Below are 21,897 nucleotides of genomic sequence, written 5' to 3' on the forward strand. Positions count from 1 at the left end.
AATTCTTAATGACAAGAATATTATTAATTAATATCATTCGTTGAAAATACGAGAGAAACATTCAAACAATGTTAACTTCTTTATGAATCTTGCATACTATTCATTACCTACAAAGGCATGAATAGACATTACATCTAAGAAATTTTCCTTCAACAAAAGAAGACATATTACCTAGCTTAAAGACTACAACAGAAACATTGGAACGATTGTGCAGTGGTTGTCAAAATACTGGAAACATCTGTAGCTTGGAACACGTAAGTACCAAATGATATGAGGATGTATTTGCAGCATCTGGCCGTTGTCAGTGGTGTGTTAAGTGATCGTCTGTAGTATTCAAATCGGGTATACGTGTATTGAAGCGGGTAGACCTCTCTGAGTGTCAAAGAGGCCAAATTGTTGGTGCGCGGTTATTTGGCGCAAGTACTAAGGTGGATAGTGTGTTAGGTGAAACTATTGTTACTAAACACCACAGGCAAAATGCGGCAATGTCTAGTTCAGTTACTGTAGTAACGATATTTAGCTTATATCTTTACAGGTTTTGCAAAATAATCTATATATATAAAAGAGAACGTACAAATCCTTTGTTAGCTCATCACGCTAATACGGCTGAACCAATTTCTTTCATTTTTGGGGGGTTATTAAGATTTGGACCCTAGATGGTTTTTATCATATCACTTTAATTTTCAATTACCAGTGTCTTGAGATAATTGACCATTCAAGTGTCCATAACGTAGAAATCCTTTGTTAGCTCATCATAGGTAAATCTAACCGTATTTATATGCAACCCACATGACCGTGTCACTCGGCGGGTTAACATAAATGACAGGCGATATAATGTTAACATTTACTGCAATCTTCTATGGTTTTTATCATATCACTTGAAAGCGAAAAAGTAAAAATTATCTAAGTAACAAAGTTTATTGCGTTCCGGGGTGACCCCAGCGAAGCGGGGTGAACGCTGCTAGTACTAAATAAATAAATAAAACAATAAAGAAATAAAGAGAGAATAGGGCATGCTTTAAAAGGGCCCATCTAGTTGCATTGATGTGAAAAGATTTGAGGGAGATGGCTGAAGTTCGGCTTAAATATAGAAAAGACTATGTAGATTCTATATTCCAAAGACAAATTATCCTAAAATGGATGGAACATAGTCAAAAAGCGCGAAACATTAACATTAATGTCAATGGAAAATCAATGAAAAACAAATAATTCCTCCAATTATCTCAAAAACCAAAACAGGGAGATGGCTGAAATTAAGCTCAATTGTAGAACAGACTACGCAGATTCTATATTCCGAAAGCAAATTATCCTAAAATGGATGGAACATAGTCAAAAAGTACGAAACATTAACATTAATGTCAATGGAAAATCAACGAAAAACAAATAATTCCTCCACTTATCTCAAAAATCAAAGAGGGAGATGGCTGGAATTCAGCTTAAATATACAAGAAACTATGTAGATTTTACATTCCAAGAGCAAGTCGTTCTAGAATAGATGGAATATAGTCAAAAAGCAAGAAACATTAATGTCAATGGAAAATCAATGAAAAATAAATAATTCGTTCACTTATCCCAAAGACCGAAGAGGAACATGGCTGAAAATCAGCTTAAATATAGAACAGACTATGTTTATCTTACATTTAAAAAAGAAATTGTCCTAAAATGGATGGAACATAGTCAATCAAAATAAATAAATAAATAAAATAAAAAAAATCAAAAATTACTAAACATGAATGGAAAATCAGCGGAAAAAAAATGAAGTCGTCCACATACAAAGTGTAACAAAAAGGTACGGCAAAATTTCAAGGGTAGATTCCTTATGGATAGACAAGCAAAAAAGTTCATATGACCATATGCCGGGAAATGCATTATTATGGAATTACGGTCGTAGAGCCGCCTGACGGTCTGAAATAATCACATTTTGGTCGCCCATCAATGTGATTCAATTTAAATCTCAATAATTCAGCCTCTAATTAAGCTAGAAAGATAATTTTGGTATCAATGTATTCCTGAAGGACGAAGCTTCCGCCGATATGCATTTTGTGTATGTGGAGAGATACCACGGCGGATGGGGGAGGATAAAGTATGTCCTTTTTTGTTTTTTGCATCAGAATTTTGATAATGGCATTCCTTCCTTCTTAGGGGTACACTCATAAAAATTGGTATATGAAGCAATGAGATAGTCCACTATATGATAATAGCCTTATGTACTTGTTGTTTTTATGGGGAGTGAAGGGGAGGGCAAATTTGGCCAATTTTTTGAGTCTCAGTTTGAAAAATACATCTATTTTCAGGGCGGCTCCATATAAGACTGCTACGCAACAAGTACACATACACGGTATTACCATAGAGTGAACTACTTCATATACCAAATTTTATGAGTGTACCCTCAAGGGAGAAGGAATGTTATCCCCAAAATTCTGATGTAAAAATTGAAAAATTACGTACTTTACCCTCCCACGTGGTACCCCTCACATACATAAAATGCATATAGGCGACAAGTTTTGTCCTTCAGGGAAACATTGATGCCAAAATTATCTTCCTAGCTTATTTAGGGGGTGAGCCACTGAGGTTTTAATTGAGTCACATTAAGAGGCGACCAGAATGTGACTGTTTCACATCGTCAGGTGGCTCAATGGCCGTAACTCTGTAACGATGCATTTCCCGACACAAGTTCATGTGAACTTTATTGCTTGTCTACCCATAAGGAATCCACTCCTGAAATTTTGCCGTACCTTTTTGTTATACCCTATATATCTCAAAAACTATAATGAGATGGCTAATTGAAAGCTTATTGCAAAGACATTATGAAGAGCTTAAAAACGATGCACGTAAAGGAAATATGGATAGAACATTGTCAAAAGTCAAACTGTTTGAGTAAAATCAATAATAATGATAAAGTATATACATATTCTTCGAATTACTCAGGGCGCCCTACGCGCAGGTTACGTGCTTGAAATATTTCACATCTGAATTTGGAATTTCCAGATTCGAGTTAGCACGCAACGTAATTTTTGACCTGATCACGTGACACAGTCTGGTCCTTATTGCAAACCGAATAGATCCTTATTAGGGATGTGAGAAAAAGGTCTAAGCTCACCCTAACTGAGGCCAATTATTAAAAAGAGAAGGGAATACCATAGGAACTTAAGAGTGAGAATTACGAGTACAGAAACAGTTGCCTCTGTCATTTGATAAGACCATATGTAATGGCAAAGGGAATATTGGAGGCTATAAGAAAGAATATCTAGTAGCGACAGCAACGGAAAATGGGTGTTTATTGCATTTGTGGGGATTGTAGCCAAAGATGAGTGAGCAGTGATTTCTGAACCTTTACAAGTGTTTGAGGTTTCATGGAAAAGTAGATATGAATTAAGAGCAGAGGTGTTCCATGAAGTTTTGTTTTGTCAACTGAAGAAACCGTCTTCTGTACGATGATCTACACAGAAAGCAGAAAACAGCACTGGAAAAATCGCCTTCAATACCTAAGCCAAAACAGGTTTGCCCACCAAAAGCAGCTGAAAAAAAAATTACGTTGATAGCATTCTTTGTCTCCCGAAGTCTGATTTATCAACACATTGTTTCCCCAAACACTATAGTAAATACTGATTATTAAAGTTGCACACATCGAGGAAACGTGTGGCACAAAAAGATGCGTGTTACACTATGATAACGTCAGACCACATACGGCCAATACAATTACTTCTTATAAAAACTGAATGTCACAGTAATGTCACAACATTCATATAGTCGAGATTTGTGATCATGAAACTTCCAAATTTAGAATAACCGTTAACGTGGAACAAACTCTGAGATTGATCAACAAGCCATAACAGATTGTGGAAGGTTCGTAGACAGCGTTCCAACAGTCATTTGAAAAGTGTCAGGAAACCTGGGTACTTGCAATCGATTGAATAGACAGCACACGTAATTCCAGAAATGTGATCATTTCCTTGCTGATTAAGGTAGTTATCGTATCTCTTTCAATGCTTTGTAAGTTATTTTGGGACACCCTTATTACCTGTACTTCCACCATGTTCCAAGAGAAAATAGTGGTATCCACCTTATTGCTGTGCTCGATTCTACTCAATTACGTAAAATAATATGTAGCTTGGGTTACTCAGAGTACTTATTTATTTAAACTAATTAGATGCACGTGAAATTAATATGTAAATATAATTTCTAGTTGACCAATTACGTTTTCATGATCCTTACACAACTGAAATTTTCATCTAACTTTTCCACGTCTGTTATCCTTCTAAAATTAACATGCCTAATTAACCTGTGCTATTTCCCGTCAGACATGCCTCGCTCCGTCGTCCATCAGTGGCCGGGCGAACTCCTTTTAAACACGCTAAAATCATGCTGTAAAGGAAATATCGATGCAAAATCACATACAACACATTTCTTAATTGGTGTCGGAATTTCCAAGAACATTTTAATATTAATTTTGGTTATTAATAATAACCCTCTGAATCTGGTACTCCTGATACAGAAGCCAAGGTTTTTTCTCTTTTTGTATGTAAGGCTGGTCGACTAGCGACGCGTCCCTTCTTGACTGTGTGAAAATACAGACCAAATCAAAGATCACACCTATTGTAACAAAAATTTCGCATGTGACTGTAAATTCTCCAATAGAATAGGTTTCCAAGTAACGGTAGTTCTAGTCAGTGCTTCTAACTTCACTTTGTTTTTCTCTAATTTCTGTTCCCTATAGGGTATACACTATATGAACTGTTTTTCTTTGGGTTTAGTTCTTATTTAAGATAGCAACAATATTTGTTGTAGAAGTTACTGACCTCCGACTTCGATCACTGTTGCGCTGTGTGATGCAAAAATTTAAATTTTACAGGAAGAAAGCCTTCTTAAACAGAGGAAGATTTATTATTGGATTTTTTAAATATAATATGAATAATTTCCCTAAATATAATAATACTACCAATATGTATTTACTTATCAGAATGATCCTAATACAATGTCAAATTATTACGTAATTTCGGATTCAAAAGAGATTATTTATAATATAAATAAACACGAATATTTACATTTTGATATACAAATTACATTGGTGGGTCTGGCAGTTTTCACCCCGACCACCAAGACTTCATTATTATTTTCTATTGTCAACATAGGGCATACACCACTTCTTTTCTACTAATGGCAGACACAGTGCACCAAAACGGGTTACAGAACAGAAACAGAAAATCAAGGGAAGTTAATACACGAACGAAACTTTGCTAAGATGTAACATTGAAAAATCACTTTGTAAACACTACTGCTACTTTCCATACCTGGCAGGCATTTTTTAAGTTAAATTTTGACTGCATTAAAAACAAAGTGATGTTTTTCTTCTTCTTTGGGATTCTCGGGAGGACATTCTCTAGATACTTGCACTTTTCCGTCACGTTTGGCGGAGCAGGAATTTTTTGTGATGCCACTTTGTTTATCATCCGTCTTTCTTCGGCAGTTGTAACTACTTTCTTCCATAATTTGAAGACTAAGAGATACCTCACATAAAGCATCTTGTGCAACGGATACGTTGGAATTGCTCCCAATATTTTCCTGAAAAGAATGAATTATTATTACATTGTAAAAGATCAACAATATATTAGTCTCAATTTACCAGTGTACTGTCTATCTAAAAAAATTTCTTAAATGAGTAATATTCTATCTATATGTAACACGTGTGTGGATGAGGTAGTACACGCTTATACTGCAACTTTATGTTTAAAAAAAAAAAAAAAAAAAAAAAAAAAAAAAAAAAAAAAAAAAAAACTAAAAAGTATGTATGACAACAACAGTGGTGGCTCAGCGGTAGAGCATTCATCTCTGGTGCGTGTGCTTCCTGATTCGACCCCAGCTCGCAACAATTGACCTTTCTGGTGGATGAACACCGTGTGCGTTGGTTTTCTCTGGGATTCTACAGTTTCTTCCCACTCTTTTCATTCCACCATTTCGTTCATCCCCTCAGCAGTCTCTCTCTCAGCTACCGTTGATTTCATTTTCTAATTTCCACAATCCAAAATACCGCAACCGGAACTTCGACAGCACAACATTGCATTTGTGAATTATGTCAAATAGATGTGATACAGGCTAAACTTTTATTTTTCATACAAACACCTTGTTCAAAAACCCAAAATAAATAACAAGTATTGAATTTAAAAGACTTCATATTGCAATAAATATCAAGAGTTAGAAGGACCCTGAATTCCAACTTAGGTCTGACCAACATCTACTACGATCTACTGCTATCGACTCTCTACTACAACGTTTCCCAACCGGAGTGCCGTGAATGGGCCGCTGGTGTGCCGCGAGGAAATCGAAACAAATTATTAATTCTATAGCAATCAAATTGCAAGACAAAGGAAAAATGTATATTTGTATTTCACATTACTATGAATCTACAACTTTAAGTTTCATACTGTGTTACTTTTCTGTACATTTTTAATGTTGAAAAAAATATTTGTTATCATTGTTATGACTATTATTGCTTCTTTATTGCTGCAGACTATTTCGTTAACTTGAAATTTTAAAATATCATTCAATCCTTTCGACAAACCAAACATGCATACAAGTTACCTACATTTGTGATTTAAAACTAAAAGAGATTTGTTTGTTCGTTCGTTATTTAGTGATCTTTCTTCTTGAAAAGTTGGATACACTTTTCGAAAAAGAAAGCTTAGTTTTAAAAACCTGAGTCCAATATTTCATTGCAATTGTTTTCTATTTTTAAATTAGAATGAAAAATAAGCATAATGATTTACCACGGGAAAGAAACAGTGATCGAGCTTTCTTCTCTGTGAGAAGCAGATCAGTAATCACAGAAAAAAATACAACGGTATTATATATATTTACAAATAATAATATCTATGAGTGTGCCGCGAGAATTCAAGTTACAACCGTAGTGTGCCGCAAGTTGAAAAAGGTTAGGAAACACTGCTCTACTAGTTAGCTTATGATAACTGTTTGGGCCATGCTGTCCTCTGCCAAATAATTAATAATAATTTTAAAGACAGCCTCATATTCAATTTTTTGGATCTATTGACAGTGAAATTCTCAAATTAGTAGTGCCAATTTTTGAGGACAGATGGCTCATGGGGTCACTTTTTCTCCACCCTGGAGTTTCGCATTCTGGTTCCTTTCCTCCCCTTCTTCAAAATTTAGTTAGGCCACTCCCAAGCAGTTTTTTTTTATCAGTGTGTGAGGGAGAACCTTTCGTGTGTAAAGCGCTACCGCGATCGTGCTTAGAGGACCAAAATTACATTTTTTTTTTCAATTGAAATAACTATCAACCTTCGATATACTACATACAGTATATTATTACTTGTAGGCGTATTATGTGTTGGTATTTAATAATTAGCACACATTTTTATAGTGTTTTCCTTTATGTGAAAATAACAAACTGTTGTTTGGACAGCACATGTAACAATAACATTTACTAGTAAACCTGTAGCAAGCTAGATCGCTACGGGATGACCAGATAAGAAAATCTAGAAGGAAAATCAGGTTGATCAACACCTTCAAAAAGTGAGCTGAAAATTGTCCTATCAAATTATACAGACAATATTCTCATCTAAACAAGTGTGCTGAAGTCAAATGCTATATTTCGTCTTCAGTCAGCGATTCTGTTACCCCATTCACACGCAGACACAACATACTACCCTAAATTATATTAAAAACATATCAAAATTAAATTTCGTTTTCTCACGTATACCAATGAAGAAATTACTAGCACTATATATACACTAAAATTCATTACAGAAAGTAAAACCACAAGTCTACCTCAAAAGTTTTCATTTTTCAACAATTGAATATCCTAATTTTTGGAACAACACGTTTCATTTTAAAGCAAGCAAAAAATCAAACCAAGATAACAATGTATGTACATGGGATTGCATATAATTTGTTACGACACTAATTATATACATATATCCACTCGGTTCGGACCGAAACCTAGTAGAACTCATTGACGGTTATCGGTTCCGTTAGCAACCCCAGGGAGCAGTCACACTCATTGTTAGGTGGCTTGATAAAAACTTATTAAGTCCCGTTTAGCACCGAGGCTATATGAGACGTGCACATACAGCTTAACGTAGAATCCGAACCACATAAATCCCTCCAGGAATCAAACCCGGGTGTCCCGTACCAACGATCTAATAATTATATAGAAACGAGACAGGGCTAAATTTAAATGTACTATTTATAAACAATAACTAGAACTTACCCAAAGATTAAGTAACATATCTCATTGTAGTTTTTCGTGACAAATTTACTTTTTAAAATTGTGTCCAAAATGTGCTCCTCGGAGTTATCTGAAAATATACAGAATACCAAGCTTCAATATTATACAATGTTTAATTTTTTTAAGTATTAAAAAGTATTTTAAGTATTTTAAGTACATACAAGTAAAATCATATTTCAATACATTTATCATTTTTTCGTTAAAATGAGAATTTTTCATAATTTTCAAATTTGTAATAATAATAATAATAATAATAATAATAATAATAATAATAATAATAATAATAATAATAATAATAATAATAATAAACTTTATTTCTACGTGCTGAGAACAACTGAAATGCAGCAAAAATACAGGACTTTGTCATATTCTACATTATTTTAACATTATAATATAGTAAAAGAGATAAATATTAACTTTTAAACATGAATTGATAGTAAGATAAATACTGATAGTGCAATGTATGTATGTCAATTCTTAAAACACTGAGACGTCAAAAAGCAAAAATAAAAACAACTACTAAGTTATATTAAACATTCTAAAATAAAGTCATATTTTAACATATGCATCTATTATAGTTTGTTAAAAGTTTATAGAGATTAAAATATATTTCCTATTATGTGGCTGCAATGTTTTTACCCTTGTACCGTATATTAGAACTTTAAAATCCTTTTTTAAAAAAAAAGTCCGAGTTACATCGGTTGTCAAGTATCTTTTCTACAAATACAGAGTCAATTAATTTTCTCCTGTCAGCCAGTGATACCAATTTCAAATGTGTTTTCCAGTATTTATACGTGCTAGATTAATAATCCAGTCCTAACTTAAAACAAAGTATTCTAAGAAAGCATTTTGGACCATTCCAAGTTTGTTCATGAGAGTATTTGTTAGGCTGTTCCAAATCACAGATCCATGTTCTAGTTTCGATCTTACTAGTAAATTATATAAAAGCACATAAGTATCTTACTGACAAAAAGAAAGTCATTGATTAAACAGGTAACCAATTATTTTTCTTGCTTCATTACATATGTTCTGTATATGGTCACTAAAGCCTAATGACCTGTCAAATGTTACACCTAAATCATATATTACCTTGTATTTCGTATTGGTTGTGACTTGTGACTGTAGGTCATACACTTAGTTTTTAAACAATTTATATTCATACCGTTACCTTTGCACTATATAATGATTCTACTTAAGTCTTCTTTTCTTGTAACCTAACGTTGTCCTCAATATTGTTTACTACTAATGATTTGAAATTGTTGGTAAGTCATTAATAAAAATTGAGAAAAGTAATGGACTCAGAAGAGAACCTTGAGGAACACGGTGCTGATAGTGGATGAATCTGACAGGAGATTTTCAATTTTAATTTGGTATGTTGTACTAATCAAATAGCTTTCAAAAAATTTTAGATATAGGAGAGTTACACTTATTTTTCACAGTTATAATAATAATAATAATAATAATAATAATAATAATAATAATAATAATAATAATAATACCAGAAGTTAATTCGAGAACGCTAGTTAATTTTTCTTCTGACCCGCTGAAGTGCTAAAGATAATAAACCCCAAACTTAAATCCAAATTAAACATACAGTAAACACAAATTTCGTATCAAGAATTTAACAACAAGTTCTGATCAAATAAACTGCTAAAAATCATGAATTGGATATCATGTTCTCTCAGAGGCTGCTGCAAGTTAGGTAAATTAGTTTCTGGAATATTTTATGTTGAAAACTACGGCACTAAGATATAATTATTTGAAAAATGATAACGGGACTAGACCGACTCGATATAAATATACATGTTTCGGCGAACAGTACAGTGTGTCACAACGTGTTTTAGAAGATAAAATTAGTTACCTCACTTACTCTTCGAAAACCCTTAACTTTTTTTATATATATATTTCCGAGCAACAAAAAAAGAGAAGAAAGTATAGATGACCGTTAAAAAAAAATGATATTTCTACATATTTATACAGAAACCTCCAACCCACCCACAGAAACCGAAAAAGTGATTGGATCAAAAGATCCGATATTAATTAATTTTGTGATTCCTGATCCAAAAACTCCAATATATTTCAATCAAAAATTTTCTTGCAGGTCTTATATCTGATAAACTCCATATAATGTAGCCAAACCCAAACTATCAGTTAACTCAGTATGATGTGCTTATTCCGTCAAATACAAAAAGTCGATTTAGGGGCCGTTCAAAAAGTTTGTGGTCCCTGATCCAATATAATTAGACCAAAATTTTCTTGTACACATTATACCTGGAGAACTTCATATAGTGTAGCCAAATCCAAACTCTCACTTAACTCAGTATGATGTGCTTATTCCGTACAAAATGCAAAGATTTGATTTAGGGGCAGTTCAAAAATTTTGTGGCCCCGAAACTAATTCTTGGCCACGATCGCAATCTTGTGATTTATTTTTTTGGATCATTCCTAAACTTCTTGGCGAAGATTGCAATCTTTTGATCCATTTTTTGGATCATTCCTAAAATTATTGTCTTTGACATCTCAATGTGTTCGTCCTGTTCCTATTGGGTCATCTGTTCAGATGCCATATGTTTTTCTCCTTTCCATAATATTCGTGAAGTTAGTTATCCCCCCCCCCCCAAATGGTATAATGTTTTCAGATATTAGTTTACCATTTTATTTTCCAGTTGCTTCGTTCTCTGTTCTTAATTTCATTTATTTTCTACTCGACTTACAGCGAATTCGGGGTGACAAATTTTGGCACTCTAGTAAAGAACTCGAATTCATGACTAACGTTTGTCAGTTTTCCGAGCCAGAAACTAACGGATAATATGTGCTTCAAATATTTTCCATTAATTTTGTCTGGTGCCGTGGGAAAAAGGACACTTCCAGCTAATACGACAATCACTACATGCAGCCTATTCCTGGGGAAAGAGTTAATAAATGGGAAAATGAAATGTTTCAGTTTTACGTCCCATAGTTATGCCGGCTAGGATAAGAGAGACGGTGATAATGAGAAATAAAGGAAATGGTGGAATGAAAAACGTGAGAACCCCGACAAAACCCACGAACACAGTGTTTATCCACTACAGAATTCACTTGGGGCGAGCTGGGATCGAACCAGGGACCCCATGCGCCAAAGGTGAGCTCTCTACCACTGAACCACCGTGCAGTTAATAAATGGAACCCAGTGGCTCACGAAAGAATGAAAATGTTGCAGTTTAAAGGTGTTCGTTACTTTACTCAAAACTTTCTACACTTTCAAGCGTTTGGCTTTACTGGGGGCCTAGTTCATGGAGGAAAAAAATTGGGTAAAAAGAATAAAAAAAAACATCAAAGAAATATAAAGGAATTTAAGAAACGAGCAGTAAAGATACAATGGGTCAATTGCGGCTTGTTACTCGCCAAGTAGTAGTGTGGCAAGCTGTAAAGTGGCAGGCTCAAGTTGTAAGTTCTTTTCTTTTCACACGTTGTAACAAGAACAGAAATTGACAAGGTATACGGTATTTTCACTGGTGTTCTCCGGGGAGTCTATTTTTCTATATTTCCCTGATTTATTATTATTATTATTATTATTATTTCCTTCACTCATGACACCGCGTAGAGCAGTCGCTGACGTTCTCGTCTTTGGTGCGAGGGGTCCTGGAACTCTTTCATTGTCAGTTACTTTCATTAATCACCCATCTTGTCCCGTGTTCAATTGCCGGTGGGGACACTCGGTCTAAAAAGTGTAAAAGCTTTTTCAGGCTAGCAATTCTGAGTGAGATTTCCCTGGGTTTTCTTCACTCACACCAGGCAAATGCCGGATTATACCTAACATACAGGTCCCAGGTCGCTTCCTTCCTTTCCCAATCCTTTCTTTCTTCCTTTTCCTCGGATAGTGTGATCGCCGAGGGACGTTATCCCTCATACGTGACGGATTAACATGGCCATAGATGCCGAAAGCCCAGAAATCTAATTCCTAATCCTAATTTCTTTTGCTCCTTTTTACTTTCGAGCGACGACAGGAGAAAAGAAAATACTATGATAGTGAAAAAAAAAAATGGAATTTGAGATTGCAACGGATTTACACGTTTCATGGCCCCTACAACACGAAAAAGCTCGTCCCAGCCTAAGTCTGTTCCCTTATCTAGGGGCCGTGCCGTTCATGTCCGCACCAAATTTTAAAATTAAGATTTTTGATTCTTCAGAGGGACTTTTGAAATTTTCTTCCTACCCCCAAACTTAAGGGTAGTTTACAGAAGGGTAAAAATAAAAAAAGTGATTATCTCAAAAATGTCCCTCACGGTTTTGTTTATATTTCATATACATCAGTATTTCATTAACAACGCTATACCCTGGTATAGATATATCATTTTACTGTGAGAAATCTACGCGGGGTAATTTATTTATGGGCGTAACTTCTCAGAAACGAGTGAAGTGATTTTGTTCATATTTCATAAATAAATATTTACGTAATAACCTGACAATATGGCATGACTCATTTTTCATGAAAATATATACGAGTAGTAGTTTATTCTTGGTTTGAGATTTTTCGGCCGATTTTCTCTAAAAGAACCAAGTCGATGTTGTTCATATTTCATAACTATACATTTCACTAATAACTATAAGAATGGCTTTTAAACTTTTTGCAGTTGAGGCTTCCCTCAACCACCAAAATCTGAACGCGCCTCCACTGTCAAAAATGAAATGTGTCATGTGTCCCTAAGAGAAAGACTATCAATATGATAAACTATGTTTCATTTATTAATACAGGTGACCTACATTGTATGCACTGACTACATCGTTTAATGTTATTAACCGGTGTTAATAATTGCAAATTGTGGTAAGTCACATATTTATGTTATAGTTGAAAAATACCAGCAGAGAGAGAATTGGTGGCACATAATTCCGGCACATTTAAATGTTGAGCAAAGTCAATGGGATGTATGACCTTGTTCTGAGTCGCACAAGTTATTAAATCTCGGCACATATTTTGAAACGGCAAGACGGCTTCGATCAATGAAAGTAAAACAGATAAGACTGTTCGTGAATGGCGGTAGTACTCTAGAAAATATTAAAACCAAGAATCGTCTCAAATATAATAACAGAAAGTTAAGAGAAAGAAAAATTCAGCTAACATGATGTCGTGCAAAATTCCAGACATTTAAGAAGACATATTATTCTACAAAGATAAACAGAAGATCGTTACTAGCCATCTAACAAGCATTAAACACGTTTAAGCCAAAGGTAAAAGGGTCATCCCTGATCATATGTGAAACGAGGTGATACAAATGTTTAGCCCACTATATATTACTAAAGAAGAAGGGTGCAGACTTAAGTATGCGTGTTGCATTACAAATATGTTCCTTTGCAGGATTTTTTTCTAAAAGTCCTCGCGCCTTCCCTGACAAAATTCTTCGTTTCCCCAAGAAGGCGCGTCGCACAGTTTGAAAACCCCTGAACTATAATGTTGTTTCAGCCTATCTTTTCACTAATAATTTTATTCCTTACGAAAATGTCTACAAAGGATAATTTACTCTTCGGATAAGTTTCCTTCAAGTGAAGTTTTCCGGAAACGCCATGTAATTTTGTCCCTATTTCACAAGAAAGTGTTTAATAACTGCAGCATAATATGATTTAGTTTAAGGTATTGGCGCGAGAAAGTTTAGTGCGGTGTTCCGTACGTTTTATTTACTTTCGAACGACGAAAGGGGAGAACTAATTTTTGTTCTGATATCTGTCGGAAGACAGCCAGCCAGACACTATCGTTTTATAAGAATTCTCATAGTTTGGAACTCTTAATAGTAAGGAAGAAGAAAACACATGAATACTATTCCTTGTTGGACATCCTTACCTAAGAATATATATAATGCAACGGTGAGCCTTGCAGCAATCTTTCTCATACTTTCTTTGCCTCGCCTGAAACAAAACAAGAAAAGATCAGCTTTAAAATCAGAAGCAACATATAAAAAACGTTAAGAACATTCCACAGGCAATAATCTTTAACCCTTAACTAGTGTAGTACGGGTCAAATCGCTGTAACAAGTAAGAATTTGGATGTATATTTTTTATTGTTCACGCTAGATGGTTGTACCAACCAGTAGCTGAATTCTTTGCATTGCTCTCTGAGAAACAGTTGTCGCTGAAAGCGTGAATCATCCAGTTGGGTAGTTATAGCGCGCTCGGGTCTTCAAGAGCCATAAAACACGGTTAGTGTTACAAATTTTGTTCAAGCTTATTCTACCGTTGCTAAATTTTCGAACTGTGTATTTATTAACCATTCTATTTTGACTAAGATGTGTGCCCAATGATTCTGTACATCACATTTTGTGAATATGGCATGCAGTTCACGTCAAAACTGAGTGCTAAGTAACGAGGATGAAACTCACTCGGATATCAGTGAATTTAAAAGTGATGTTCCTGTGGGTGAAGATAATCAGGAAGAGACTGAACATGATACGGGCAGTGAACAATCGAATCATGTAAGAAGTGCAAACGACCAATTTCTGGAAACTGCACAGTTAGAGTTTGTGTAAATTGTCATGTAGAATGAGGTGTGCACTACGGACAAGAACTAAACAGTGGATTAGTTTTTTTTTCTGAGTGTGTGTATTGAAGACGCGTTTAGAACATAATTAAAGAAGAAAATTACTTTTATTATAAATAATACTTTTCGAATAACAAAACAAATACGATGCTAAAATTTGCTACTGTGAAAATGTAAACGCAGCTTCAGTATATTTTCCTGTAATTTGTATAATAATTTGCTATTCAATAAATACACACAAATGGTATGTGAATGAACATAAAAAATGTTTTCATATTGTTCGTCTTTTATATTTAGTATGTTTAGTTTAAATACCGTTGGGGTCATTTTGACCCGTACCACCACACTAGTTAAGGGTTAACTTCAATCTGGATAGTACTTACTGCATTGGTCATAAAACAGAAGTTTTGTCTCTAGTTATGGTCACTATTCTTAAATGTTTTCTTATTTTATTAACCATTTATGCCCAAGTAGGTCGTTAACAACACACTTAACATAAAGTCACTTCTAGTACACGTACTTTATTTTTTGTTATACTTGTAGTTTTGTACAGGTGTTCTAGGGTCTAACTGAATAATTGGATCTGCTAATATGAACGAAAAGTTCATAATCCTCGCACAAATTACATGGTTTTCTTCCTATTATGTAACTAACGCTACACCGTCATAGAATAATTTATTATTTTTCAGTAATACAATATTGTTCGTTTTGTGGTTTCGATGTTACTCTAGAAAGCGTAGGCGTAGTCTGTCACGTTGACAATAATTTCATGAGCACTAATATTATATACTACGTGTTATTCCATATAATTTTTAGTGGATCGTTAACGACGTCTTGGGTAAATATCATACCTTTTCGAGAGAAGTTGTGAGATTCTACGCACCTTATTAATGTTTTTTTAAACATCTGCATAAAAAGTAAGGGGAAAAATTATATTTTAATTAAAAATATAAATATTTCTAACTCTACCTGCATGGTTTAATTTTGCCTGAAGTTTTATATTTTAAATTCGTTTTCTAACATGACAGTTGTTGAGAGTTCACACTTAGGAAATGAATAATAACGATTTCTATTGTAAACATGATATTTTACTGTGCATTTATGATTTATGTATAAGATCTTTTTTAATTATGCTTTATCTTGGGCGTTTGAAGTGGCTATGAACAGTACACAGTTTAGGGAAGAGCTTGTGGAACCACATTAGACCATTTAGCTCTTACACGAAAATTGCACGCACTCTTTGTTGGTACATGGCACTGAAATATTAGTTCTCGACCAAAGTGTGTTTCCAAACAGAGGTAGAAATGTTTCAAATGTGGTGCGATCATCAAATGCTGGGCACATATTACTTACAGGACAAAACAGAAGATGATCAGTGTGCAGCCAACAAAATAACGAAATCATACAAAAAAAGTGAAGTGCTTTACATGATATGTGTTTCGCTTCCTTCCATGGAAATGTGCGAAACTTCTACATTTCAAAGCTTTCCAACAATTAGAAGGACACGAAAAATACACTTGTATACAGCGCAGTACAATATATATTAGTGACTGCACATTAAACCTTAGTATCATAACTGCATATCAAGATTATTTCATTTAACAACACCGCGAGCTCAAAATTCAATAGAGAGAGTTACAAAATGTGTCACAATAAAATAAGAAAATAGATTTCTCCCATCAAAATAAGAAAAAAAAATTGATATGGACCTGTGCTCAAAAGTGGATAGTTTTGGAGTTATAGGGTACTGAAAATGTGAAACAAGTGAACTTCAACAGGTAAATAATTTTCGGCACTCAGGTAGTGCTATTCAGAAGAGGGTTTTCGATTACTCGTATGCTTCTTGGAGAGAACGCGTTGGGCTAATAATAATAATAATAATACGAATCGCGTAAATAGGTGATAAAATTAGAACAAATTTACCCCTAAAAATGGATTTAAAGCTGTTTCAACATTTTTCGTGAAGTTAATCTGTTTTTGTATACTTTGAATCGTTCGCATACTTCAAATTACTTCAAAGAACATTCTGTTTTTTACCTGACCTCCCCTCACTCCATTTCAAACCACTAAACTCTTCTAGAAATTGAAAGAAAATCTGTTCGGGAAGTGATTTTCATCCGATATTGACGTCACAGAGACCGTAATCTCTGCAGAGATTGGACAACTGTTCTTCCAAAGTGATAGAAATGGAGTATAGCTGGGATACAATATACCAAGATTGAAGAGCTATCTTAGGCTAAACAGAAATCGTAAATCCTTCAGTTTTACGTTCCACGGTTATGGCGGGTAGACTAAAGGAGACGGTGATGATAAGAAATGAATGAAATGGTGGAATGAAGAAAGTACGAGGAAATGGGAGTACCCCCGACAAAACCCACCGACACAATGTCATCCACCACAAATTTATTTGGTCGGGGATCGAACCACAGACTACACGTACCAGACGTAAGCGCTCTACCACTGAGCCACCGTGACCTGTTACTTCCAGTAGGGAATAACTTGGAAACCCATTACACACTGATAAAATATGCATTTTGAATGTCGTATGTGTGACTTCGTTTATGCTGCTATGGACTGCCACTGTACGTTTTCCCGAATTCAGAATAACCCGTGTTGAAATTTACCTTTTTGATGATTTTGGATAACTTTAGCTCTCAACTATGTACTTTTCGCCATAGGTCAATATGAACATTTTCTAATCTTTTGACGTGTAGAAAATTAAAATCTTTTGAGTTTTACGTCCCACGGTATGCCGGTTAGGCTAAAGGAGACGGTGATGAAGAGAAATATGAAATGGTGGAATGAATAGTGGGAGGAAATGGGAGAACCCCGAGAAAAACCACGCGCACGACGTTTATTAATCATAAAGTTCACTTGGCGCAAGCTGTGATCGAACCAAGAACCCCACTCCAAAGGTGAACGATCTACCACTGAGCCACCATGGCCCCACGGTACACAAATAGGTCGAAGATGGGAATCAATTCTCTTGGAATCCCAATACGAGAAGTCATGGTTGTCCAGAGACAAACTGCAAAGAAACAAAGTACGAGAAATTCTACCTTCCTAACAAATGATACGTTGAAGTTTGTTTTTAATCATGACGAAGCTTGAACATATTTGTGATCAGACATATTTACTTTCGGAACTCAGGAAACAAACCCAGTAATAGCTGGATTCATTAGAAACATGCCAAACATCGTATCTACCAAGCAGCTAAAAATATTAAGAAAAATGTTAAACACTGCCAAAGAAAAGTTCCAAAATAACTCTGCTACAAAATATTCCTTCGGTTGTACGGTACAAGTGCATTATTTTTGGCCCACTAGATATATTTACAAGAAACCCATTGTTCCTTATAATGTAAATTCAGTTTAGGAGAGAAAACTGCATAAGTTTCCCTAAACAGATTCTTGAAAAGATCTAAAATGAATTATCAATGGGTTACTGTAGATTTTACATTGAAGCCTGGAAACTGGCGTCCAAGCATGCTTGAGAAATAGAGAGATCACTATGTGTAGCAGTAGTAGTAAAGAATCGATAAGCCTTCTGCAGTGGAAAGAAACGCATTTCAGAAGTCTGACGGCAGTTCTTTGAAATAAGTGAACAAACGTGGATGAAGTAAAAACCTTCCTCAGTAACCATGCCAATTGCTAGTGAAACCGTAAATATCAATTAGCCCACTGCAATAAAAACTAAATAAATAGAATAGGGAAGAATATGTATACTATCTTGAAATCAGAAATATTTTATGTACTTAACAAAGTTAGATGAAGCCAACAACTCAATACAGCAGGAATATAGTAGGTAGTTCTTGCGCTTGAAAAGAAGTGAGAAAAGCGAAATTGGAAACCGTGTGAAAAGCCAGGTTACGAATTAGGCCTAGGAATACAACTATTATCTATATCAAAATTACGCAATACTTACCTCGAAGCTTTAAATTCCATATCCATATACATTGCTACTAGGTCGGTCATTTTATCTAGATACGCAGAATGTTCGAAGGTCTGAAATGAAAGCAAGAGTAAGTAGATTATTATTATTTTTAACTCACAATGAAACTATATGCAAATTTGTTTGTAATTATTATGCAATACTCTAAGATTTCATTTAATATACACAGTTAAGCATTTAATACTTGTGTACTACCTTAGGGCCCTTTTGGGACATCAGAGATATTTAATGTAGTATATTTCTTAAGGATTTAGGATTTCGATTTCTGGACTTTCGGCATCAATGTCCATGTTAGGCCGTCACGTATGAGGGATGACGTCTCTTGGCGGTGAAAGGGAAAGAGAAGAAAGAAAGGACTGGGAAAGGAAGGATGTATATTTTCTACCCAATGTATATTAAATATATTCAACCAGTGGTCGAAGTGAGACAGTATGCGGTGGTATGCCATACCGCCTCTGGTTTTTCTGTAATGAGGACATACCATCTCTGGTTTTTCAGTGATCAATACAATATCTAAACAGCCGGTATGTTGAGTCAAAATCATAATAAAACATACCGCCTCTGCTTTGTTTCCACTTCGAACACTGTATTCGACACAAAATATAGTTTGCTGTTGTTTTTCTGTTATGTAAAACATGATTGTTTACTACTGGGGTCGTAGTAGGAAAAAGTTTTCTTACATTTCTTGTGACTTTGTCTCTTGTTTCCTCAGGTTACAGTTTGAAGCAATGCATATCTTGAAACCTGCTTATGTTTCTGAACAGTTTATGAATAATAAAGTGACTAGTTTCAAAGGGCTAAAGCCCGTTACTTAAAGCAACAATCCTAAGAAGATGACATGACTATTCTGAGTTGTAGTTGTGCCTATTACCTGGTGACAAGGTCGTCAAGTATTTCCTTTCTATTTTGGATGATGATAATGGTAGTGATGTCGAAGGTGACAGTATGACTTGGAGTGTAATGCAATAAAGTATTGTTTTGAAATGTATTCGTATACAATTCATTTACGAAACACCAATAATTACTTATTTTTAATTAGAGTCTCTAAGGTACCCCATGGTATCTCCTATGCTATATTTTTCACGGTAATACAAAAGTGTTAACCTACATAACAAATAACAGCAAAGTTGAGTATGTATTCCTAAAACATAGTGTACAACATACTAGCAAGTTTATGTGCAGCCACGACCCCTTCCTGTAATTAAAGATTGAATAATAATCAAAGAGTACAATTGTTTACACATACACACACACACACACACACACACACACACCTGGTTGTTGCTAAGGTATACCAAACAATTTTATGAAGAGTTACAGTATCTCATTAACTTACTGATTTAATTACATTTTCGAAGTTTACTAAGAAGACGTGATATGTAAATTAAGCATAAATGCGACAAGATCGACAAATAACGTACCCTTCCTTTAATATACGAAGAGACAGACAAACAAGAAAAGTGACTTACATTGTGCCTCTGTGTTTTGTTACTTTAACTGAATATTTCTTTCCTCTCTGAGAACGTCTTCAACTCCATTTTTGTAACTCCGTCAACGGATTCTTACCTCTACATCTCTTTGTGGTCTTTATTTTGTTTTAAAAGAACAGTTCGTACATAGTACTTTGTAGACATAATTTCTGTTTTTGATTACCCTTAATGAATGTCCCTGTATTTATTCTCAATTCAAATTTTTAGAAACTTTTGTTAGAGCCTTTCTATTTCAAAGTGTGTCGCTGTTGGCACTGCTGACGATGTGTGTTTTCCCGTACCTCCCTTAAAAGAGGAGGGACAAGTTGCTATGGCTGAGATCCTTTAATAGTTGGATGCGGAGAGGGTTGCCATTCTGGATTATTTCCCGGGCTTCGCTCTGCACTGTCTGGTTAGCCATTCTAAGTAGCTTACCATCTTCACTCGCCAAGTCCAAACGACTAAATGAAAAACTGGCAAAACGGCCGAGATCATTCACTTCTTCCCTCAAAACCAAGGGACCTGCTTCGATCCCAGCTCGCGCCGTGTGAACTGTGTGGTGGACAAACACCGTGCTCGTGGGTTTTCTCGGGGTTCTCCCGTTTCCTCCCACTTTCTTCATTCCACCAATTCACTTATCTCTCTCATCATCACCGTCTCCTTTAGCCTAACCGGTGTAACCATGGCACGTAAAACTTAAAGATTTCATTTCATTTTTTTCAAAATCAAGGGAAGCTTTCCTCAGCAAGAAGACAGCGGGGATGGGGCCAAAGTATGTTTCCCACATTTTCCGAGGGCACAGCTGAAATTGGCAAGCTCTAACATTAATATTTATGTGGAACTCCACAATATATCTAATTTATTGATCTAATGTGTCTGTCCTTCAATCCATTTTCTTGGCTGGATAAACAGTAATTTTGCTGGCACATTTAACACTCCGAAAACTTTTTGAAATTTAGGACTTATATGATTGTGAACACTTATTTTGGCTCTGTGTAGATTGTCCATACGATTTCTTCTTGCAAGCTAAAGTTCTACGCTTTTTGTTGATAGTAGGAATAGAATTTCAAAATAATGTTCAACTGACAATTCACCTCAAAGTGGGTTAAATGTGGCCAGATCCAACTTTCGAAGTGATCTGAAAAATCTTCTGGAAACACTTGTCGATATCCTATTTAGCTTCCTTGATAAGACTGTTATTCTTCTTAACGATTGATATATCCTTCCTTATGCATAGCGCTATGTTGTTCCGAACAGCTATGGTTTTCTCTTTCGTTTAATATTTAACAGTAAATCTCTTGTTAATCTTGTCAAAATTGCAAGGCACTAGGCCACTCTCCACACAAATAGCCTGTTTTAGAAAAAGTATACACCACAAACTTTGTTACTTATTTAATCCTAAATTGGGATGTGTCTGATGTCACACTGTTGATATACGTGTGAGCGCCGAGCTCATATCTGTTTTTCTTTAGTTTTTGGTATTGTTAGCTTCTGTCTATCACGATATTTTCAGAAAGATATGAGAACCATTAATAATAAAAAAATATTACTTTGTTTAATAATGTTTTAATTATGATTAATAGTGTTATCATGTATTTAGACAGCTCATATTCACTCAAATAATAATAATAATAATAATAATAATAATAATAATAATAATAATAATAATAATAATAATAATAATAATAATAATAATAATAATAATAATAATAATAATAATAATAATA

At 34.8% G+C, this 21,897-nt stretch overlaps 1 protein-coding gene across 8 annotated transcripts in view; it reads right to left on the bottom strand.

Annotated features, from left to right (window-relative positions):
• Positions 1–21,897, bottom strand: part of LOC145674390 (uncharacterized) — a 253,542-nt gene that overhangs the window by 87,382 nt on the left and 144,263 nt on the right. For all 8 annotated transcript variants that reach the window (XM_081744379.1, XM_081744377.1, XM_081744378.1 and 5 more), the window contains 4 exons: positions 18,675–18,754; positions 14,058–14,122; positions 8,225–8,312; positions 5,292–5,562 (listed from right to left, as the gene is read on the bottom strand). In XM_081744379.1, coding sequence (XP_081600505.1) covers positions 5,292–5,562; positions 8,225–8,312; positions 14,058–14,122; positions 18,675–18,754 — 504 coding nt within the window. The remainder of the gene's footprint in view (positions 1–5,291; positions 5,563–8,224; positions 8,313–14,057; positions 14,123–18,674; positions 18,755–21,897) is intronic.

Source organism: Thermobia domestica, chromosome 17 (genome assembly GCF_964235325.1).
Source record: "Thermobia domestica chromosome 17, izTheDome1.hap1.1, whole genome shotgun sequence".
NCBI classification, from domain to species: Eukaryota; Metazoa; Arthropoda; class Insecta; order Zygentoma; family Lepismatidae; genus Thermobia; species Thermobia domestica.